This window comes from Parasteatoda tepidariorum, chromosome 9 (assembly GCF_982258835.1).
Source record: "Parasteatoda tepidariorum strain Cologne lab strain chromosome 9, Ptep-v5.0, whole genome shotgun sequence".
In the NCBI taxonomy this organism is placed as follows: Eukaryota; Metazoa; Arthropoda; class Arachnida; order Araneae; family Theridiidae; genus Parasteatoda; species Parasteatoda tepidariorum.
The window spans coordinates 36,262,250-36,288,127 of NC_141763.1; the positions used below are offsets into that span (position 1 = coordinate 36,262,250).

General features: G+C 27.3%; 1 protein-coding gene across 1 annotated transcript; it reads right to left on the bottom strand.

Moving 5' to 3' along the window:
- Window positions 1-1,844: 1,844 nt before the first annotated feature.
- Window positions 1,845-25,872, bottom strand: LOC107442077 (abl interactor 2). The gene is made up of 6 exons (XM_043055649.3): window positions 25,635-25,872; window positions 22,699-23,022; window positions 11,872-12,472; window positions 8,460-8,501; window positions 4,765-4,890; window positions 1,845-2,076 (listed from the first exon to the last, which is right to left on the bottom strand). The coding sequence occupies exons 2-6, from the start codon at window positions 22,993-22,995 to the stop codon at window positions 1,898-1,900; spliced, it is 1,245 nt and encodes a 414-aa protein (XP_042911583.1). The 5' UTR covers window positions 22,996-23,022; window positions 25,635-25,872; the 3' UTR covers window positions 1,845-1,897.
- Between the last annotated feature and the right edge of the window lie 6 nt (window positions 25,873-25,878).

Here is a 25,878-nt window from a genome sequence, read left to right on the forward strand (position 1 = left end):
TTTAGAAAAATTTTCCACAATGAATTTAATGAAAATTTTTGCACATTTGTATAAAGAATTTTATATATATAAATAAAAAGGTACACTTTATCATAAATAAAACTATCAAATGTATAAATAATGTGATTTAAGGGTTTACAGAAAACATATGATGAGGTAAATAAAACTCAAAAAGAAAGTCTTTTACTTAAATATAAATGAGAAGTGAATTAAGAAAAATATTTTTATTTCTTCATAAAATTGTAATCTTGATAGATAAACATCAAATTTACTTTCTTTATTACACTTATATTTAAACAGTCTGAAAATATACCTAAAGTAATAATAAATAAAAATAGCTTAAAATTCAAAGGAAGGAGAAATAATTTTTATTAGCTTAATTTTTAAATGGCAACAAGTTTATGAAAAATTAATAAATTTTTTATTAATAAACTAAAAATTAAATGAATTACATAATTCAAAAAAAAAAACTGTAAATAAAAATTAAAGCTTAAATGAGACTCATACAAGTTGAGTTTTGTGTTTGAATTATATACATGTGTAAGAAATAATTGAAAATAAAAACATTATTTTGATTCATTTCCTTCTAAAAATGTTATGTTTTATAGCTAAGCATAATTTAAGCCCAAATTACTCTCATAATTATCGTTTAGCATTAAGAAAAGTCTGGCAGTTAAGACAAGCAAAAATATAAATTTAATTTGTAACAAATATAAGAGTTTATAAAATAAATATTATTTTGTTAATGAAACTTGAGATGAAAAGTTCAGTAAATCTTAATAATAAAGTTGTATACATAAATATCTTGCACAAAAAAAAGGATAAAAAGGATAAGTATAAATTCGTAGTTCAAAATCTGTGTTGATAAATCTTAATTCAATATTTTCCTCATTTAAACCACTCTTAAAGAAAAAGTAAAAATCAAAACAAAGAAAAATATTTCAAATAAACATAGTTTAGAGTATATATATATATATATATATATATAATATATATATATATATATATATATATATATATATATATATATATATAAACTTTCCTTGTAAATAAAGTTTTGCAAGATCACATTTTTCATATAATTTATATAAATAATGTGATCTCTACATATAATAAAATAATTTAAAATCTATACAAAACATGTAATAAATAAAATTCATAAAAATATAGTCAAGTATTTGAATGAATAATCTATGTTATAAATAAGAATGAGTAGCATTTTGGCAGTATTTTTTTCCTTGCAAATTAAGTGTTTGAAAAATTAAATTTTAACCTAATTATTTCAAACTACTAGCACAAAATATTTTAAAAATATGAAATAAATAGCTCATGACGTTGACCTTTTAAACAAATGAGAAATCTTAACAAATTGCACAATTGAAAAAATTCATAAAAATATAGTCAAGTATTTGAATGAATAATGTATGTTATAAATAAGAATGAGTAGCATTTTGGCAGTATTTTTTTCCTCGCAAATTAAGTGTTTGAAAAATTAATTTTAACCTAATTAATTCAAACTACTAGCACAAAATATTTTAAAAATATGAAATAAATAGCTCATGACGTTGACCTTTTAAACAAATGAGAAAGCTCAACAAATTGCACAATTGAAAAAATTCATAAAAATATAGTCAAGTATTTGAATGAATAATCTATGTTATAAATAAGAATGAGTAGCATTTTGGCAGTATTTCTTTCCTATGGCAGTATTCAAACTACTCGCACAAAATATTTTAAAAATATGAAATAAATAGCTCATGACGTTGACCTTTTAAACAAATGAGAAAGCTCAACAAATTGCACAAATGAAAAATTTAAAAAACACACATTTTTGAATATGTATCTTTCTTTTTATATGAAGAAGAATTTTTCATGCAAACCACATGTTCTCTCCTGTTTATAAACATGGCTCTACATAATTTCCTGGAAAAAGGCCAGTCACTGCACCGCCTGCACTATTCATCATGACTCCTTCATACCAACCATCATCATTTTTCTTAACAACATAAATTATAGAATTCTCTGAGAAGGATAGTTCATCTTCTTTGTCAGCACAATAATCATAAATAGCTACAACTAAAAAGTAGTAAAATAAATTAATAAATAATATTTTTTTAAAATGAAATAGTACTATGGTATTAAAAATATATTCAACATTTTTGTTTTGATTACTATAATTCATAGTAAATAAGGTTTTACTCATACAATTTTAAAAACTAATTATAGTTTTCATTACTTTAATTCACAGTAAATAGGGTTTTAATGATTTTTAACCAAGTTTAAGAGAAAAGATTGAAGGAAAATATTAACATTTAAAAATAGTGAAATTATAAAGTCATTCACTTCACAGTAATTTATGAGTAAATCTATAAAATGTTTTTATCTTAACTAATATAATTAAACTTTAAAACATTAATGCATAGTTAAAAGAATAAGTCAATTATAACTTATGGAAAGATTTATTAATACCAACTGTGTGAAATTTTACTCCGAAATATGTAATACTTTAAGTTTAAGAATGTAATTTTTTAAGGATTTGATAATTTTAAATAGATAAAATTTAATAATGCATACAAATCATGGGGTATAATTACATGAACTTATTATTACTTAAAAAATATTATGTAAAATATAAGATTCTCTAACTGCAAGGTGTTTACAAAAATTGTTTATAATTTGAGATCATAACAATTTAATTTTGGGAAGGGATGTTTTTTAAAAATTACTTGATATGCAATTAGTTTATACAAATACAAATTAGTTTATACAAACTAATTTGCGTTGAGAAGTATGCAACAGCAATGTTTTTTTTTTTTTTTTTATATAATAATAAATTTGATATTTTAAGGCTAATATTGAATTGAATAAATAAATGAAAAATCTTCCTGAAACTAAATCAAACATTTTCAACTTGTATTTATAAAGTACTGAATTGATAATTTTTGTAAAAAGTCTTCTATTTAAGACTATCAGGACAGTTACGTAAATTTACCATGCTGATAAATGTTTTTTATTGTCACAATTAGAAATATATCAAAACTTTGAATAAATACTTTAAAAAATAATCTCAAAGAGATATCAGAATAATTTTTCATAATCAAAAACTTTCAAGTTTGCTAGACGATAAAAAAAAACTAACTAAAACTACTTGACAAGTATTACTTCTGTTCATTGAATAAGTGATAAAATTCAATTTATTAACTACATTTTAATAGATCTTTTCCAATAAAAATATAAATAATACTCTAAAAAGAATTTACATTGCTGCTTCCAACTGCAATCTGTCAATCAACTATGGCAGTTGCTGTGTTGATTTGTAATAAAGATGGGAGAACTTAGACAATACAAGATTTTTCAAAACACAAAGAATGAGCATACAATAAACACACATCAGCATCCTAAGGTACCATGTAATGACCATGACTTCAAAGTTTAAGATTAATTCTTTGATAATAATTTGTTGCAAGGCTGCTGAGTGATGTGCCTCATGCTGCTGTGCCCCAAGTACGCGTTACAATCCTCAGTATGGGCTAGATTGACTCAGATTGACTTAGATTGGGCTAGATTGACTTGTCCCTTAAGTGGGTAAATAAAATGTGTACCAAGTATGCTTACAATGGGGGTTCCATGTTTAACTGACCACCCAACTGGAACATCTGCTCCTGCTTCTTTTATTCTGAGGAGAAAATTTCAAGGTAGACTTGATTCAGCTTTAGATATCTGTAAGAAATGAGTTTCCCGTCCCAAGCAAAGAAGCTATGGAGGTTTTCAATCTCTTTGCATGTGTAAAGTTTGGATAAATAAATAAATATTGCTCAAAAATAAATAGGGCAAAATAAATAGAAGTAGCTGTATCAAACTTATTCTAGTATTTGAAAAGTTTGACAATGAGATACAAACTCACTCATCGCATTGAATGAATTAGCAATACCTTTAAGCGTGGATAATAATTCAGATTTATTATACTTTTTCCTAATATTATTTATACTTCTAACTTCTTATTAATATCAATCAAATTATTTGAGTGGATTTTGAATGTGAATTATATTAGTTCATATTCTTCCTGCTTACACCCATAGTCTCTGTTTATAATCCTATTTATATATCTGTTATATAAGATAACAGAAACATATGTTTAATAATAATATGTTTCTGCTGTTTTATATATATGAAATATGCATGATGTGTACAATAAATAATATACCACAGGCAAACAATTAATATGACTAGTGCACTATAAGATAATTTTAAGTCTCATAAGAGTGCTGCAAATTGGGAAAGTTTGGGAATTGTTATGATATTTATAAATAACTATTAAGAATTTTTTATTTTTTTTATTTTAAATTATCTTGATTATTTCTTTGCGATAGTTTTTGATACATTAATGCTAACAATAATACCAAAAATCATAAATCAGCATGATGAATTTTCAGAACTATAGCGATGTTCCCAAATAAATGGCTTTTTGTGAAAACTATCAATTCAATACTTTAAATAGTAATACATACCAAAAATATTTGTTTTAGTCTCTATAATTTTTTTTATTCATTCAGTGTGACATTAGCCTTGAAATATATGCTGTTAACACACAATACAAATTAATGCATAGATCAAATAATTTTAAATAACTACGCCTCTTTCAAGTTAAATTGTTACTGTATTCATCTCAAATTATAAATGTTTTTTGAGAACCCCTTGTAATTAGAGAATCTTATATTTTCTGTGTTCTGTTGGAATAGCAGTAAAGACAATGATTACAGTTACCTTTTTCCACAAAATTTTTGGGTACCCAATCGGGTTCCATTCTTCTCATAAATGCAGGCGGTGAAGGAGGATTATAACTGTCATGGTAATTGTCATCCTTAGGAGGTGGTGGCAATGGTGGTGAGACTAATGGAAATAAAATAATAATTGTGATAAAATGGTTAAAAAATAAAATTAAAGATATTTTCAAACTTAGTTATGATTATTTATTTAAGAATTAAAAGAACTGTGCATGAAAATGAACTACTCAATATGATATGAATGCTTAATTTTAATTTATGAATGTTCAACAATTTTAAGTTTTAGGGTGCAAAAAATTTTTTAAAAAATCATTTCGCTTCCTCGAAAGTACAATTTTATGTATAATAATTATTTGTAGTGGATGAAGAAAGCCAAAATAGTAACTGACATGATGATTATATTAAGTACAGGTCTCCATAGTTCAATTCCTTTAAAAAAAATATTTTTGTCATATGTAATTCTATCAAATACCAATTACTACAAAACAGTATTCTGAAAATCTTATAAGTCAATAAAAACAAATATGATTAACCTCTTCTTTCTCGCTTCTGTGAAAATGATGGAGTGAAGTTTCACCCTCTATTTCTCGCTCCCGTGATATTTCCGGGTTGGAGTGTTAAGTAGTAACACACCAATAAGAATAAAACTAATTCATTTCTTTAGCCCAGAAAACATTTTATTTCTCATTTTGCACACCAGATGGCAGTACCAGGATATTTTTAAGGTAATTGTAGATATAGTCCATTCCACCTTAAGTTGGCACTGGAGAGAAAGGTAGGTAGACCGGATTACATGGAAACTGGGTTACTCTTTAAGTCAGTACGGGATGAGGTAGCAACAAAGGGAGAGAAAGTGGCCAGTATTGGCGTTTAAGAAAGCAAAACACCGATTTTTTTTTAAAAAACCAAGAATCGTACTAAAATTTTGTACAGAATACGGAAAAGAGCACGATTTTTTAGAGCATTTCTCATAATTATTATTTTAAGATACCAGTTGTAAGCTGATTTCTTAATTAGTACTTAAAAAGCAGATATTCTTATTATGATTTTTTAACTAAACGAAACTAATTTTAAACAGAAAAAAATATATATATTTAAAAATATTCTTTTTTGTTGAAATCTAAGTAAAAAAAAAAAAAGAAATGCATAGATGCGCAAAAATACTTTGTTTTAAATATTTATTTTTATATTCTTATTCTTATTTTTTGTAGATTAATGTACATTAATTTATCCCACATTGGTGATTTGTTGGGGAAGGAAAAGTCAACATAGGCTGGAAATTATCGATCAAGAAAAAGATCATACTTATGTTTTATAATACTTACTGTTTTTTTTCTTATTATAATTTTTTAATTAAGCGAAACTAATTTTAAACAACAAAAAAAAATATATTTAAAAAGATTCTTTTTTGCTGAAATCTAAGTAAAAAAAAACGAAATGCATAGATGCGCATAAATACTTTGTTTTAAATATTTATTTTTATATGCTTATTTTTTGTAGATTAATGTACATTTGATTGTAGACGATTTATCCCTCATTGGTGTTTTGTTGGGGAAGAAAAAGTCAACATAGGCAGGAAATCATTGATCATGAAAAATATCATACCTATGTTTTTCTAATATTTACTGTTCTTTTTTTTTATAAATAAAAAATTTTCAGAAAAGTTTTTTTTTTACTATAAAATTTTTTTTTCTGAAATATTTGCTTCTAAGAGACAAAAGAACTTACCTGAAAAAAATAATTAGTATTATCCATATGGGGGGGGCGTACTGTTTGTTCCCCCCCCCCCATGTTTTCAGCTGCCATATCCCACCCTCTTAGACTCAACATATTTTGTCAGATACTGAAATATGTATCTTAATATTTTCTACATAAGGGAAAGGATTTCTCAGCTTTTGGGGCTTTGTATTCCAAAAATAATTATTAAAATATTGATTGGTTTAAATTAACCTTTCGATGTTTAAAAAAAATTAATGATTCAAATTTTGCGTCTTTTTTGAAATTATTTCAATTCCTATACATTTTATTAGTTTATAAGTAACGGATTAACACTTCTATTATGGAAATTGTATTTCAGATAATATTTAAAAGTCCCTTTAATTGAACAAACTAAAAATCTTAAATTTTTACATTATTTAAGTTCCTATAAAAAGCGAATTGTACTTCAGAACTAAACATGGCGCAAAAGACGAAAAATGTGAATCTTTACAGAGATCGATCAAAGCGAAAACAATTTTTTCTTTTGTCGTAAAAAAATAATAATAAAATCACATGTTGAATTAGCTACAAAGCAAATATGCTCAACTGTCATCAGTTTAATAATATTCACCTGTCTATTGGGGTGTTGTTTTTTTTTTTTTTTTTTTTGCTTTTCATTTATTCTGAGGGGAAAAAACTTTTAATTAAATATTGTACAGATGAGGTTAATATTTAGAAAATTAAATAATCAAATACAAAAAAAAAAAAAAAAAAAAAAAAAACGAAATAAGAACTGCACAAGAGATAGGACACTTAAGCAAAGCCAAGGCGAATGGAAAAGCTGACTGACCAGTGTAGAAACATAGCCAATGAGCCAATTCCTTGTCCTTGAAAACTAATTCAGTACCAAACTAAAACACCTCCTTCTTTGTACATTCGCTTTACTGAGAAGGTATTTATAAGTTAAATACATTTAAACATGAAAAACTTCTAATGAATGTTTCAAGATATACTTTTCTTACTATGCAACATTTATTTATATTTGTACGCGCATTTAAACTGCAATTAATTCCAAAATAGCGAAGAACTACTTTTCAAAGGCGGAGTATTACATTTCCTACCTTTCTCTCCAGTGCCAACTTAAAGTGGAATGGACTATAGTTAGTTTTTTTTTAAACTAGATGCCAGCACTAATCAAATTTTCAGGGATAAAAAAAAAGGCACTTTTATGACTGTTTTCTTGAAAATTAACCGATCATTAAGAGGTTAACCAAAAGTTGATTTTTTTACAAGCAAAATGTGTATTCATATAAAATTGTTTTTTAAATAACTCTATATATCAATCAGTAGGTACATACTAGACTGAGAAGTAAAAGCAGGTGATGGTTAATGCTGACACATCATTCTGTTGATTTTAAAATTGTGGAGCCTTAAACATTGTGACTTTTTTAATTGAGAACTGGCTGTATCAGAAGTGCTTTATTTTATATATATTTATACACAAATCTACCCTTCTCCATATTTATGCTGGAAGTTTACCTTATACCTTATAAGTTTTGTTGGAAGTTGAATTAGAATAAACTTACTAAAAAGTGCTGTTATGTGCCTCCATGTTTATCAGGCAAAAATTAAGATTTAAACAAACATAAATTTTTAAAGAATTTATTGCTTTTATAAACTTCCTTAAACAATATCTTAATAGTCAAGTTTTGAAATTGTCAATATCTAAGGAAACTTTATTTTAAATTTTTTTTATTAACAATACTTTAAAACATTTAATTTAAAAATATTAACTTATCCAGTCAAATGTTTTGTTTGGAAATAAAAAACACTATCTTTTATAATAACATAAAATGAAACAGTTGCTATTGTTTTGTAAATGCTCAGATAAAAAAGTTTTAAGCATATTAAAAACTACTTAAATATTGCAAACTTATTATCAATCTGAGATTTTAATAAATAATAAAAGCAACTTACTATTTCCAGGACGATCACTCCATGCAACATGAATGGGTGGTTCTATAAAAACAATAAAAATATCAATATTTAGTCAGAAAATATACCAGAAAAATAACTATTCAACTAAAATACTCAAATTACAGAATCAAAGACATAAATTAAATAACTGTGGAGCTTAATTAATATTCTTAATAACCAGCACTGCTCTGTTATTCATAAAAAAAGAAGTTTTATGTGGCATAAAAATAAGTTATTATTTATAAAAAAGTAACACAATTTTATCATTAATAAAAATAAAACGTACATGTAAAAAAATTTTTCTCATTAAATTTTCTCTGTTTTTATTCATTTAATATTTCATTTACCAAACGTTTAGTAACATATAAAGTCATAATAATCTTTTTTTCTGAGGAAATATTAAAGGATACATTCAATTTCAACAAAACATTCTATCAGGACAAAATATAATCTCAAAATTAATTTAAAAGCAAGTTACAATTTTTTTAATGCAATTTCTACTATAGGGAGTCAAATAAAATATTGTTAAAAAGAGCACTAAACTATTGGTTTATTAAGCAAGTTTTTATTAGGTGTCGTTGAAAGTTTCATGTGCTAAAAAGACATGTTCAGGACTTATAAATTACTTAGAATCAAAACCCTAATTATTATCCTAAAGTGTCTAATTTAAATTAATTCAGTAAACAAAATAAAGCTTTTATTGGTTAAAAAAAAACTATTTAATTCGTATTATACACATAAAAAGCTTTAAAAAATAGTTCCTTTGTTTAAATTTAAATATTTTTATAAAATTAACTTTTGACTATAAATTAAAATATTAGTTGACCTAATTTAGGATAAGATTTAAATCTGTAAAGTTTAAAAAGTTACATTTAAAAAAAAATTCTAACAAACCTAATAGAAAGCTACATAATTATATGGGGAAACTTTAAACACAATTTAAAAATGCGTGTACATAATTAAAATCAAAATTAACTTTTAAATTGATTTAACTTCGAACTTTTTCTGAGCTAATGAGCATGAACTTTTTTCGATCAAAATCCAATGATCAAGGCTGGACACAACTTCCGTAAATAGCAGAAAATCAAGGTATAATTTATAATTAACCTTGAAACAATTACAAGTATCTCCTAAGGATCTTTTAAGACTGCATCCTATGGCAACTAATTTCACTCTCTTGTATACAACCTTGTCACTGATAAACATCAGCCATTGCTCTCCCTAAGCATATTTAAAACGGCGGCCCGTCTCACCTGCTCTTTGATCCCTATAGATGCGCCCCCTTGCCCTTTTTGTAAAAATAAGCCGTCATCCCTTATAACACTGCCTTTCTTCTGGAAAAAGTGTTTTCTTAACCACCTGTTTTAACGAAAAGTCCACTTCTGATTTATTTAGTTACTGATAATTATTTAATTTCATTCCATCATTTTAGTAAGATTTTTCTTAAGTTGTCCATTAAAATTTTCATGATATTCGGCCCCAGAGATATTCATATTTTTTACTTGGGGGAATATTTTAATGAATTTTTTAGAGATTTTGAATTTTACGATTATTTTTTAAATAATTAAAAATGTTCTAGTTGTTGTCTAGTAGTCTAGTCTAAAAATGTTTAATATTTAAAAATGTACTAGTTGTAGTAGTTTATTTACTTCGCACTAGAGCTGCACAATGAGCTATTGCCGACAGTCTGGGAAACATTCCTGAGGATGATCCGAAGACACGCCATCACAATTTTGATCCTCTGCAGAGGGGTTGGCACCCCTGCTTTGGTAACCCGACGACCTTATTTAAAAATGACTTTTAAATATTTATCTTCTCATAATTTACAGTTTAAAATATAAAAAAAAAAAATTAAAGTTGCTCATCAATTGATCTCTTTTTTAGTTTACTTTTTTTTTTGAAGAAGAAGAAAGTTAATACACAGAGATAGTTTTTTAGCTTGCCTTCAATTATTTTTCAAAAGCTTAAAAGGTTTCTGTTATTTTGATTATGAGTGAGAATTACTGTGTGAAAGATACTTATAAAATATAGAAGAATAATTTAAAAATTGAGGATCAAATTAAGTTACAGTGGAGAACCAATTATCCGGGATGCTCGGGACCATCGCTATCCCGGATGTCTGAATTTCCCGGTTTTCTGGATCGACCAAAAAGTGTTGTTAATCGATGTTTTATCGAACCCGAATTACAAGGAGGAAGTGTAATGCATAAAGTAAGGGAAAAAAGAAAGGTACTCATAACTTTAAAAAGAAGAAAAGAATGGTAGAAAAATAACATTTAAGAATAAAAAAATTTGCAAGTTTAGACAAGAAAAACAAGATTAAAAAATACAAAATTCTTGTATTTATTTTTTAAAAATAATTACAATTCCTAAATTAACTAATATAAACAAAACCATTGGTTAAATAACGCAATATATTTCATACCTAATTATACGGGGGAAACGATAAAATAAAAGGAGAACTTATTAATCTAAATAAAAACACTTGAAAATTATCGAAACGATAGTTAAAAAAGGCATAGCATAAATATTGAAACCCGGAACAAGGCAAGATCAACGGAATTTTAAAATAAATCTAATGATAAAATTTATGAATAAAAAGAATTAATTTATTGAGTGCGAAATTTATCGTGAAAAGAGAAAAAAAATCAAACATAGTGGAATCAGAAAAACAAAGCTGCAATCTGCTTCATAAAATAATCCTATGTTTAAATTAATAAACAATTCTCCTTTTATTTATTTTTTTGTTGTTGATAAAAACACGATATTTAATTACAGCAGATGTGATTCCACGTCAATAAAAACTTGCAAATGATACCGCACTTGAATTTATTCAGAAGAAAAAGATTTTATTTTTATTAATCGATGTCAAATAGATAAATAAATTTTTCTCTTTCATCTTCTGTTCACTGATATGCATGCAATGCATTTTCCCCACCCCCCTCGTAAATTAAACAGAAAACGAAATCAGCATGCCACACCCTTGAGCTTGATTGACGGCCTAAAGGAGAAAATAAAACATTCCTCCCTTCCCTGCCTTCAAGGTCACGGAGTAAATGACGTTTCTCTGGGTAAACGGGGAAAAAAATTCTCCCCTTCCTTACATTTTCCTCTACTCAACTTCAAGGATGAGTTCATTTCCGCTTTTTTTTATAATCGTTCTAGTTTAAAATGGCGGGAAAACCGATCAAAATTTCCCCCGGTTTTCTGGTTTCCCGGTTATCTGGGTACCGGATAATTGGTTCTCTACTGTATTACATAATATTACACATTTTGATAAATTTTAACAATGAGTGTCCTTTCAAAACTCAAAGACCCCTTTCCTGTGTGTAAGCACCCTAGCGTTTTTTATTCCTAGGGAGAACTCTGCTTTAGCAAAAAGATAAATCAAAATTGATTAAGCTAGTTTTACCAGGAAGTCTTTCGGTCATATGTATATCAGATGGAGGTGGAGGAACAGGAGACGCAGGACCATGACTAGATGTCATTGGATGAACCATTCCAACAGGAGGTTGAGAAAGAGCTAGACTTTGGGAAATTTGAGATGATGGAAGAGACATTGGAAGTGTTGAATAGCCACTACCCTTTCTAATTTCTTGGGATCTTAAAACGCCTGCTGGAGCATAGTTACTGGGGACTTGAGGAGGTGCAATTGGAGGATGAGGTGTACGATATTCTTTTGTTGATCGTGACAGAGAAAGGGTTCCACCTCCAGCACGAACTGGTTGCGGAGGAGTAGGAGGCTTTGTAGTTGGAGCAGGTCCAGCACTGGCACCATTCAAAGGATTTTGAATGGGGGCTAAAGTTCTCTTTGATCTAGGTGTATTGCTTGTGGCTTTCACACCATGACCAATATCATCCAAAACTTGGTAATCAATAGGCTTTCTTATGTACTTAACAGGACGTTCTTGATTGGCAGGTGCAAGGATTTTATGGTGTCTTGCGGTATTCTTGTTTGTCGTTAAAACTCCTATTTCTCTTCGAGCAACTTTCTCTTTAAATATATTTACAGTCTGAAAATCAGAAAAAAATAATACTTTGTGTAACTTCTTTTATAAAACAAGTAGTGATTTCAAAAGTAAAAGGTTACAAATCTGGACTTTAGATAACAACAAATGTTACAAATAAAAATAGTATATCACTAAAATACTCAGCTTATAATACTTGAATAAAATATTAGACTGGCAAAAAAGTTCTTTCTGTATTAAAAATGTGCTAAATGATTAGAACATGCAAATTTTATTAAATTAAAAATCTAATTTCTATCTATAAGTGCAAACTGGTTTTTTTAACACATCTAATTTAAGTGCAAAGTCTTGCTTTAAAGAACTCAAAACACAAAAAACTTTGTAGTTTCATCTCTAAAAACTGTCCAATAAATAAACAATATAATTCAAATAGTTCGATAATGTTTTTGGTGGTCAAAAATGCTATTTAACAAAGAGGCTTTTAAATTCAAATTTAGAAGAAAACTCGAAAGAGAGAGAGCTAGAGAGAGGGTATGGGAAAAAAATTTTCATCAATTCTCATTGCTTGATGTATTTAGTCATATATATATGTAACATAAAAAGCTTCAATTAATCTTTTTATGTTAGTTTCTTCGTTATAAAACAACTCCTAATTTATTACTACTTAATTCTTCAAATCGAAGCACTTTATGATACTTTTAAGAAACCACATCCTGTTTCTAAATCTATTTTTAGCCAACTATACATAAATTTAAATAAAGATATTTTTCCTTTTAAGCCTTGTGAGAATCGCGTGATATATTTAATTAACCAATAGTAATTTCTGAGTTTTCCCTCTTTTCCCTAAATAGAGACATTTTAGGATTTTTTGCAAGATTTTCCCTACCAGAAAGACTGTTTGCTGATGGAGTAAACATCACTTCTTCGTTCCCACTCAACTAAGAATGTTCAAATAAAAGTTACTCTGATTTAATTAAAATCCTGTGTCTGTTTTCCTGCTCGGTCCGACTGCATCATTTTACAAGCCGAGCAGGATATTAAGAACTGATGAAACGGGCGCAGGATAATATTAAATGCTTCTTCAAAACATAAAAATAAAAAATTAACTAAAGGAACACACTTCTACTATGATGGAAGATTTGAGCCTTTTAACGAACGGATCGAAGACTTCACAGAGAATGCTTAGCAGTTCATTGCCAATGCTGCGAAATTAATTGGATTTGGATGAACCTTGAAAGCATAGTCTGCAAATTTATCAATTTCGGCGTTAGTCAGTGACTCATCTTAACGAAGAAGATGGTTTATTCCCCTTTTCTACTAACTCTTCTCGTGTTTACTCTTGGAATGGTGCGACTATGGAGAAAACATTAAGAAAGAAAAAAAAAAATGTTTCGTTTACCCTTTTCGAGAATTCCATGCCTCTAAAGACCATCTGTTCCATATTTGTGAGTTCCTGCTTATTTCAAAGTGACAGCGATTCTACATTTCCAGAAGTTCATCTTAATGGCTACGATTCTGTTCGCGTGTGCAGTTTAGTGATAATACAGTGATTCGCGCAGTGATTCCCAGTGTTTAGTGATAATCCTCGATGGAAAATTCTTCAATGGTATTCATATAATGAAAATTTACTTCGATCCGTGCTTTTGCTTTGATAATATAATTTCGAAATATTTTTTGATTATCAAAATATGTGGTGTTTGAACAGCGAAAATAATAATAGATTTTGGTTATATTCGGAAATTTTTTTTTCTCATTCTTGATATTTCATTGTGATGATTATTAATTTTTATGATTATGAATTTTTCATGATTATTAATTTTTATTCATTGTTTTTATTTTGATTGTTTATTTATGCATTTTCAAAAACTTATAATTATTGAAATTTACTTATTCTTCGAGGAATATTATATTATTAAATTGATTTAATATTATTAGCATAAAAATGTTAAAGGATATTTAGTTTCGTTTTGATTATATTATGTGTTGTAATATATGATCAATTGAATATTTTTTTTTTAAAATTTTGCTTTAGTGTTTATCGTAAGGTAACGATAAATAAGCAACTATGAGATTTAATTTACTTCTAAATGCTATATTTAATTGTTAAAATTTATTTTGGTTATTTGAATGCCCTTACGGAGTGGCAAAAATTACAAATTTAAAATGGATGAAAATGCCAAAAGCAATACAGATAATTCTGAAGAAGAATTGAGTGATAATTTACAAAAATTAAGTATGGATCAAAGTGTACAGGATAAACCAGACATACTAGTCTTTGAGCCGGACATTGGTGTTCAATTCACATCCTGGCTCAAACACTTCGAAAAACAAACTCTAGATGCTAAATGTAATGACGAATGGAAAGTTAGAAATTTTCAAAAATTCATTAAAGGTTCAGCTTTAAAATTGTATATTAATAACTGTCTTAATTGTAATTCATATCAAGAAATAGTTGAAATTTTTAGAGAGCATTATTTTTCACCTCCATTTGGCTTTAACGATTTTCAAAATTTAAAATTTTCGGGCCAAGCTAAAGACCTAAATTCATATTTTACCGAAAAAGTAGAGTTGGGTCGAAAAATAAATTTAAGTAATGAACATATAATTGAGGGTCTATCTATTGGTTTGCCCCACCAAATCAGAACACTTTTGGTTTTAAAAGAACCTAAAACCCCAATTGAATGGCTCACTATTGTCTCGAAAATAATTCATGATGTACCTACGGTCTTGCCCCAAACTGAAACTAAAAAATTACCAGAATCTAAATTTAATGGGTATAGACCACAATATCAAGGCTGGGTACCAAGGCGGCCATTCTTTAACAACTCAAGTAATCCAAATTATAATCCTCGACAAAATCAAAATTTCCCCCGGCCTAATCAAAGTTATAACCAACAATCCCAATTTAGACCCAGAATTCTAAATGAAAAGTTTCAAAGAAATAAACAACAAACTAGTCATTTCGCCCAGGCTTCCCAGGAGTTGCCTCCTAAGCCATGTAAATACTGTGATAAGCTCGGTATAACCAATGCTTATCATTGGGGCCAAAATTGTGTAAACAAACCTAATTCTTTTATGACTGAGAATCAAACTCAGCATGAACAAGAAAGTGACCAACCAAAAAATTGACAATTAATTGTATCCGGATACATACAAAATACTTATGACAACTATAAAAGTGACAAATACCCGATTACGACAAATAAAACTATCCTGTTAAATATTGATACAGGTAGTACTTTAAATATCATCCCAACTAAACTTTTTGAAAAACTTAATGTCCTAAAAGAAAGAAAGAACTGTGTTAATGTAAAACAAACAAAAGGTATTTTGCAACTTAACCACACTTGTACTTTAAATTTAAAAATTGGAAATATAGCTAGGTCAGTGGAATTTTATATTTTAAATACTGATCTACCTTATGCCATATTGGGTTTAAAGGAATGTAATGGGTTTAAATTTGTGATAGATTGTGATAAACAAGTTGTCATGCAAAATCAGAGAAAACTGATCACTTTTTCGGATTATAAAAGCAACTTGTCTTTACACATTTCTCCTGAAATCCAGGTTAATGATTGCAACAAAAATACCAATAAAGAAAATAAAGCTAAGAATAAAAATAAGGAAAGTAGAAATAAAAGAAAAAATGTTAAATCAAATAAAAATAAACAAAAGGAAGAATTTGTTATGGAAAATAAGATTTTGGACGTGAAAATAAACAAAAATAAAAATGTAAACAAAGAGAATTCTAAGAAAAATAAAACAAAAAGTAGACTTAAAAATAAAGATTTAAATAGCAAAACTGAAAATAATCTTGAATTTTCAAATGTTCTTGAGACTAAATGTGATAATGGTGCGCAACATTGTCAAAACCATGTTGATGGAATTATGCAAATTCAAGATGATGAAAAAAATTCCCAACTTCAGGAAATTTTAGAAGATTTTTCAGATATTTTTGCTAAAGATAAATATGATGAAGGGACAATAAGAATTGAACCTCAAAGGGTAAGATTAACATCAGACTTACCAGTATCCTTACGAGCATACAAAACTTCCCCAAAACAACAAGAGGAAATAGATAAACAAATTGAAGAATTGTTAAAGCATAATATAATTAAAGAAAGCTCTTCTCCCTATTCTGCTCCAGTAACTCTAGCTTATAAAAAAGATGAAAATAAAAAAAGTAGATTGTGTATAGACTTCAGAAAATTAAATCAAATTACTAAATCGGATGCAGAACCATTACCTCTTATAGAAACTCTTATAGATAAATTAAGGAACAGTGTTTATTTTAGTAGGCTAGATATGGTAAGTGGTTATTGGCAAATTCCAATCAACCCTGAGGACACTGAAAAACTTGCTTTTGTCACCAATAGTGGGTTATACGAATGGTTAAGATTGCCATTTGGGTGGAAGAACGCCCCTAGTATTTTTCAAAGAACAATACGTAGAATACTCACTAAACATAAAGTTTCATTTGCAGCTAATTATTTTGATGATATCATAATTTATTCTAATAATTTTGAAGAACATATAAATCATCTAAAGGAAATTTTTGAAATATGTAGATTTGAAAACTTAAAATTAAAAGCTTCTAAATGTTCTTTTTTGCAAACTAAAATTCAATTTTTAGGGTATGAAATATCTAATGGTGTAGTAACTCCTGATAACAACAACATTGAAGCAATTAAAAACTTGAAACCTCCAACTAATGTTAAATCTCTTCAACGATTTTTAGGTTCAATAAATGTGTATAATAAATTTATAAATAATTATGCTAAAATTAGAGCACCATTAAATAATCTCTTAAAGAAAAATACACCCTGGTGTTGGACTCCCAAATGTCAAGAAGCATTCGAATTTTTAAAAAATGCTTTAGTTTGTAAACCAATTTTGAAAATATTTAACCCTAAGTTACCATGTCATATTTTTGTTGATGCAAGTCAAAGTGGTATTGGAGCAATTTTGAAACAGCCAGATGTTTCAGGTGTCTTACATCCAATAGCATTCCATTCTCGTTCTCTTAGAGACTATGAGAAAAATTATGCAATCACAGAACTGGAATGTCTTGCTATTGTTGATGCATTAAACAAATTTTATCATTATTTATTTGGAAATAAATTTACCATACATACAGATCATGCGGCTTTAGTTTGGTTAAAAAATGTTAAAAATCTGAAAGGTAGATTGTTCCGATGGTCTTTACTATTAAGTATGTATGATTATGATATAAAATACACAAAAGGCACCTTAAACTTTGAAGCTGACATGTTATCTCGAGATATTCCTGACAATATTGAACACAGTAGTGATGTTGATTTAAATAATGTAAGCCATTTTTCACATCTTTTGCAATTAGATGAAATTCGCGAAGCCCAACAAAATGATAATTTAACTGGAAATTTTATTAAAATAGATAATGTTTTGTGTTTACGTAAAAAGGGTTTTACCAAAATTGTTGTTCCATTTTCTTTAAGGCATAAATTACTTGAAATTACTCATAAAAAATTTGGCCATCCCGGAATTCAAAAAACTATTAATTTACTTACTCCTGTTTACTATTGGGAAAATATTACTTTGGACATAACAAATTTTAACAAACATTGTCATACTTGTCAAATTAATAAAAAACCTAGACAGAAAAGATTTGGGTTACTTCAGGAAATGCCCCCAGTTGACAAACCTTTTGAAATAATTGCAATCGATAGTGTAGGTGGTTTTAATTATTACAATTCTACCAAAAAATATTTAACTTTAGTAATTGATCATCACACTCGATATATGTGGTCTTTTGCATCGAAATCAATAACTACGGAAACTTATGTAAATTTTTTGCACCAAATTTTTCAAATTCAAACCCCTAAAAGTATTTTGAGTGATAGAAATGCCGCGTTTACTTCTTCCCACTTTAAAAAATTTCTTAAACATAGCAAAATCAAACAATTGTTAACTACAGCCCATAGACCTGAAACTAATGGAAAAGTTGAACGTTTAGGACAAACCATTGTAACACGTTTAAAATGTAAAATTAATGATTCTTCTAAAAAAATTCCTTGGCCTAAATTATTAAAAGAAGTAACTGAAGAATATAATTTAACTCCTCATTCAGTAACTAAATTCCCACCAGCTTATTTAATGTTTGGCACTCTCCCATTTAATCATCCTTTATCTGAAGAAATTTTTCCACCAATAGAAGAAGCAAGGAAAATTGCAGTTGAAAGAACTAAACAATATCATGAAAAAAATAAAATTTATTATGATGCAAGATTCACTCATATTGAATTTTCCCCAAATGATACTGTAATGTATGAAGATTTTAAATACCCCAATACTAGGAAACTTACCCCAACTTTTTCCGGTCCATATATAATTCTTGAAAAAATTTCTGATGTTAATTATAAAATAAATAAAAAGAATATTCATAATAAAGAAAATACAGAAATAGTTCATATATCAAAATTGCGAAGGTACCACCCACCTGACAAACTGAAATTATGTCACGAATAAAAAACATGTAATTATTTAAATGGAATTGAATATATTTTATATTAAAATTAATGATTCTTCATTGTTGAAATAAAATTAAAAACACCAAATATGACAACATTACACATGGTTCAATGAACATGTGGTCCCCTTTTTTCTGGAAGATCCGACCTTTCAAATTTTCTTCTTCAAGTTCAATGTTTACCCAATCTAAAGGATCTGGGGCGATGGTAGTTTCTCTCTGTGGTGAAAACCAAGAAAATTTAAACTTAAGCATCTATTGAAACTAGGATCTTCCAGCACATCATTGTTGAGACTAGGGACTGTTTTCCTCTTTTTGGGGAATACAGCCCCTAATCCAGCAAAAATTTTCCCCTAACAACACTGAAATCCTAAATTTCAGATTAAAGACCATTGTGTCAAAATTTTTTTATACATTTTATTTTCAAGATGTACAAATCCTGAAGAAAAATTTTTTTTGGAAAAAGTGTCAATTTGTATTTGTATATCTCATATCACTTGTATTTTCATGTTTTTGAATATTTACATTTTAAAGAAAGTTTTTATAAATTTTCTTATAGTGAAAAGTTTATTTTAATTGTGTTAGTATGAGTAATAACTTTATTTACTGTGATTTCAAAAAGGACTGAAAAAACTTAAATCACAAAAAACTATTGAAAATGAAGATCTAACACTTCATTTTGATGGTAGCGCTACATAAATTTTTTTCCCTCGAGACTTTCATGAAATTTTTTTTATATTGTGTACTTATATGTATTTTTTATAATTCGTATTACTTTGAAATCTTGTTAAAAGTGCAATGTGATTTTTTTTTATTTTAGTTGTGTCATCATAGGGAAAGTTTTGCAAAGGGATAATTTTTAAAATTTTTGATAGTAGTTAGAAAATTTTCGGCGAGGGGGGATGTAACATAAAAAGCTTCAATTAATCTTTTTATGTTAGTTTCTTCGTTATAAAACAACTCCTAATTTATTACTACTTAATTCTTCAAATCGAAGCACTTTATGATACTTTTAAGAAACCACATCCTGTTTCTAAATCTATTTTTAGCCAACTATACATAAATTTAAATAAAGATATTTTTCCTTTTAAGCCTTGTGAGAATCGCGTGATATATTTAATTAACCAATAGTAATTTCTGAGTTTTCCCTCTTTTCCCTAAATAGAGACATTTTAGGATTTTTTGCAAGATTTTCCCTACCAGAAAGACTGTTTGCTGATGGAGTAAACATCACTTCTTCGTTCCCACTCAACTAAGAATGTTCAAATAAAAGTTACTCTGATTTAATTAAAATCCTGTGTCTGTTTTCCTGCTCGGTCCGACTGCATCATTTTACATATATATATATGGGTGATTCTTTCTAAACATGACAATTCGGACCAAAAAGTTTCTTCAAATTTAAAGTCTTGAAAATAATAAAAAAATTTTTTTGTATACTTCTTTAGTTACATTTATTAATATCTTACAAGCAGCAGTGTAGTTTATTGACATTTGCTCGAGAAAAAAAATAAAGTAGAAATTCATCAAATCTTGAATGCCAGGAAAATGACATATTAGCTTAGAAGTTTAAAAAACAGTCATTTTAAATTAATAGTAGGTAACTCAACTTAGGCCTTTATGTTAGATGGACCATAAATTGCTTAAATTAATTCTTTTTATCCCCTGTAGGAAGAATCAAAAAAACTTTTGGTGCTGAATAAAATTGTGTATAATAATCAATCATAAGATAAATAACTTTGATTACACTCAAGCATATTGCAATCATACATACACTTGATATTAGGACAATATTTGCTTTCCCTCCTTACAGTATTAGCAGTTAAAAAAAATTCCTGGCAACACTTCAATGTTCTGGTATTCATAAGCCAGGAAAATGACAGCCAAGATAATGACAAATTCGCCATTTTATAGCATATAACTTACTTTAATTTAATATTTTGGCCTAAGACGTTTATATTCTGCAGAAAACAACAGGTTTTTAATGATTTCAAGAAGCCAGGAAAATGACAACACAAAAACCTACTCACCTTGAAAAATTTTTTGAAATAGATTTTGAACCAAAAAATTGGTTCTTAATTCATGCAACAAGACATGTTCATATAGAAGGGCATCTAATCAATCTATTAACATAAAATATTGATTGCTGGCTCTATCTATTTTGGTTATAAACCACTAAATAAAAGTAGCCAGGAAAATGACAGATTTTCTTGGGACAAACAAATTATTGACAGAAAAAATTTTTTTAAACGAAGTTTTAGTAAATAATACCTTCTGCGTATATTCTAGAAATGTTTACACTGGTTGAGATAAAAAAAAAAAAAAAAAAGCAGATATTGAAAAATTTATGGGAAGTTTTGAAGCTAGTTATTATTGGAAACATTATTTGGGACATGTCAGGAAAATGACATTTTGAAGTTCAATTAAATTTTCTAACTATACAAAACAGTCAATGCTAGTGCAAAGTCATTTTAATATGCTAACAACAATGCTATTTATTAATTTTTTTTTTAAAAAAAGTTCTTTTAGTATTATAGTATTATTAGTATTAGACCTTGGAGCAAAGGACAGTGAATTGTCATATTTCGTGAGAATCACTCTTATATATATCTACTACATGCCTATTTATCAAATATGTAATATACATTAAAAGACTAATATAAAACATCTTATTAAACCAAGCAATAATTTTAATGTGCCTTTTTGACTAATTGCTAACTTGTGGAATAATTAATTACAACTTTAATATTAAAATACTATACTTTTGTAAAAGTAATGGCTAATAATTAGATTTAATCTTACTTTATATGTTGACTGCCTCTAAATATAAAATAATTTAATAAAGGTAAATAAATATTTGTCATATTTTCTAATTGCACATATTTGATTAGGGTAGGCAAAATTTATGATTTCTGAGAAAAAAATAGTTTTATATTAAACATTTTATAACTGATATTTTTATATGAAATGTTTTTTTTTAAATTTTTACAAACTAATAGCTGAATAAATAAAATGACGATTATTTTCATTCAAAGTAAACATCCTAAAATTTTAATGACAAGGAGACAATTAATCAGTTAGATATCCAATGAAGAGTAAATTAATTTACATCTGAATACATGAAAGAAAAAAATAATTGTAAGTTTCTCTGGGCAGAAGAAGTCTTTCTTCAATATTGGTAACATTAACTACATAGTTAATGTGTTTTAAAAGCACTTAAATATTCAAATAAACATAAAACTAAATGGGTATAATTGAAATAGTTTATTACTAGCATATTAACAGTTTAATGCTACCTATTATCCAGTTTTAGTCTCTAATTTTACTTATTTATCAGTCTTTTTTGAAATATAATAATTTACCCTTTCATTATTTTTTTTATAGATAAAACCATTATCATGAATTATAGACTAATAAGAATCATACTCTAAATATTTTATAAAAATATTTAATGATTTATTTTTTGAAAAATCAATTAGTTTAAATTAATGATTTTCTTAAAAAAATAACAGTTAAGTTAAATCAATGATTTTTAAAAAAAGAAATCAAGTTATTTAAATTGTGATTCGAATCATGATTTAAATCACGCCAAACCTGCATTTTATTGATTTTAAAACATTTTTTTAATGTATTGCATACTAAAAAAAAAAAATAATAATAATTTAAACATAACATATCAATAACATCACTTACCTTAGAGTTTTTATACGAAACAAGAAAAACATGCCAAAACCAAATTAATAATTGAAAACAAAACAAACCTTACTTGCGTAATATGATTTATTTGTGATTCCATTTCAGCAAGTTGACTAGTTTGAAGATCTAACACATGAAGGATGTTATAGGAGAGAGAATTAATCATATATGCAACACTCGCTAAACTTTGAGTTGTAAAATTCTTCGTTTCATCAAGGGAACTTTTCTTGTTCGGTGATAAGTAGTAGTTAGACTCACAATAAACAGCCACTTTCTCTAGGTTCACATAACTATCTTGTAAACTTTTACGACCTTCAGGAATTTCAGTTTCAAGCAATGAAAGAAGATCAGACATCAAAGAAGACATCGTTGATTATTGATGGGTGGAAGAAGACTGAAAATTTTTAAATAAATCATACTTATCTCACTAGTTATTTGCTATTAATTTTTCAGATTTTATGGTGTGGGGTAAATTTAGAATGAATGGGTCTGTTCCACGACATGGAGCTTTTGGAGCTTGTTCCTAATTTTTCAATGTTAGAAGTTTATTGTTGCTTATCCTCTTAATCTGATATATGTCAGATAAGCTCCAGAAGGTTGCTTATCGCAAGAAAAAAGAGATCTGAGATAAGATCCCCCTTATAAAGTTCAAGGCAAACCAGAATATGTTCTGGCGGAACTGAAAAGTTTATTACCTTAGAGTAGTTAATGGTTGTTAATCGTTTAAATGCTGATTTTTGTTTTGAATCAATTCATATTTTTCATGTGAATCATTATTTTAAGCGTTACTTTCAGAAAATTAAACTACTAATGTTCAATTTCTAAAAGTATAATTTCTATGAATTTTTATTTAAATGTAAAAGGATTAAGAAAATACTGACGGTGCAGTGTTGAAAAATAATTTGTAAACTGAAAAGTTTGTTTTCTAAACATTTAAATTCTACACAAAATTGTTTATTTACAACAAAAGGTGAAGAATAAAAATACCTCCCCTCTTCTCCTCAGATTAAAACCAATCAAAATTTTCTGTTTGTTTTCAAATAGCATCATCAGAACAGTTTTAGCAGACACCAAAAGCTCCATGTCGGGCACTCTGAATACTAAATTTTTAAGTAGAAAAATTGGCTTAAATCTAAAAACAGAAAATTTTCATAAAGGCCACCGCAAAGCTTTGGCGACAACTAGGCAGCAGCATGTGAAAAGCTAAAAAATCTATACAGAAGGAAACAATTTCAAAGAGTTTAATTCTCAGTCACCTTGCAGGCAAGCATTAAATTAAAAAAAAATTAAAGAAAAAAACCATTTGATGCTTTGTCAATTCTAGTTGGCATTAACAGATACAGATATGGAAATTTTTTAGCAAAAATGAGTAAATGATAGAAAAAAGGAATTTAATTCATTTAAAGGACAACTTGTAGTAAAAAAATTCACTTATGTTAAAGGAAATATATTAGAAATAAATAATTTTTTAAAAGTTACATAGAATAAAAATTGTTTTTAAACATTGGACTCATGGCCTTTATTAAACACTTAACAACATTTTAAAATATTAAAAACTGTAAAATTGATTATTTGCCTTTTAGTTAAGTACATAATATCATAACTGTTTCGCTGTTTAAAATTTAAATTTGATCTCTGATAGAACCCGAATTTAGTTGCTTTAAATTCATTTTCCAACTAACCGAAACTCCAATTTTTTTAAAAAAATGCTTATAAAGCAATGACTATACGCAACTTTTAGAATAATTCTGATTTTACGTATAATTTTTGAATAAAGTATTTCTTTTTTTTATTTTTCTCTTCTGTAGTTGCTAGAGCTAATTTTAATCTGGGTTTGCTAAGCACTGCCCTGTTTGATTTTCAGATAAAATTTTTTTTACCTCTTATTACTTTCTGGCACACTCAGTTTCAGTTTGTGATGATGATTAATAACCTTAACAAATTTACTTGTTTGCTGACTAAATTGTTTTTTTTTTTAACGTTAACAGTTTAAAAAATTAGCCAGTGTTAAAAAAAAATTAGGATACATAGTTAAATAAAGAAAAAAAAACTTAATTGTACATGAATTGACAAGTATAGCATGTAACACAATCACTTTAATTTCAAAAGAAATATTAGGTATTATTGAAAATTGTAATCTAGATACAAATATCATTACTTTGCATCAAGGACAAAACATGATAAAAAAAAATCATAATATGAGTAAATGTGTGAGTCTGTCGCCTGTTGGTCTTAAAAAATAAAAGTACTTTTTTCAGGAAACAAATATACTTAATAAAAATCAGACTTGCTAGAGAGGTCCAACTCTAAAGATATAACTAACAGAGACCCTGGACAGTCTTCTATACATTTTTAAAGCTTTTTCGAAGTTCCCTTTGGCTTCTTGGCGAGATGAAATCAATATGAAAATATTCCTTTTGGAATCTCTGCTAGAAAATATTTTATAACCAAGGGGTTCCCTTAAATATTGGGAGTAAAATACTTATAGAAAATTAGAACTTTGTGTACAAGAATTCATAAACTGAAACACAAACAAATTTACCAACTACGTACTTGTCATGTATTTCTAGGATAAAAATATTGTGGACAAGCACAATTTATCCTTTTATTTGTTATAATAAATTTAGAGCTTTAAAATATGGCATTTATTACGTCAATTAAGAAAAAATTCAAAAATTTAACATATTAAAATCTATATCTTGTTATGGCTAATTTTCTATTAAATTAAGTAAATCAGTTTACTAAACAATGGAATCAATAAAAATTGTATATATTTTAGGGAATTTAAAAACAATTCCTTTTTTTAAAGACTTTAGACAGATCCAGTATTTAACGCATATCAAGCGTTAACGTAGGTTTATCCTTATTTATAATATTTAATGTCAAACTAAAAGAAATAATGCACGGTAAAATATCAATTACAAAAGCAGTAAATAAAATTTCAACATAATTTACTTATATATGAGTAAATTAATTAAAAAATAGCTAGAAAGGTAATGTACTTACTGGAATAAACAACTTTTCGTTTTTAAATATTATTAAACTGGCAGATAGAGAGTAAAAAGATAATACTACATATTAACTTATTGATTAAACTTCAAAATAGTTGATTTTCTTAACTTTCTTTAATGAATAAGCTAAAGAAAGCATTAATTTATTTCCCAAACACGAAATGTCACTCTGTCAAATTTGCTTCAATAATAAACAACAACACATCAATGAAGCTGATGTCTTTTTTTATTTTGATACA

Bases quoted from the DNA above. Each gene is read 5' to 3' on its own strand.
- LOC107442077 (XM_043055649.3), bottom strand. From the start codon at position 22,995: ATGTCTTCTTTGATGTCTGATCTTCTTTCATTGCTTGAAACTGAAATT. The intron at 12,473-22,698 runs GTAAGGTTTGTT...TCTGATTTTCAG, and splicing joins AAATAAATCATATTACGCAA to ACTGTAAATATATTTAAAGA. The intron at 4,891-8,459 runs GTAAGTTGCTTT...TATTTCCATTAG, and splicing joins GAGTGATCGTCCTGGAAATA to TCTCACCACCATTGCCACCA.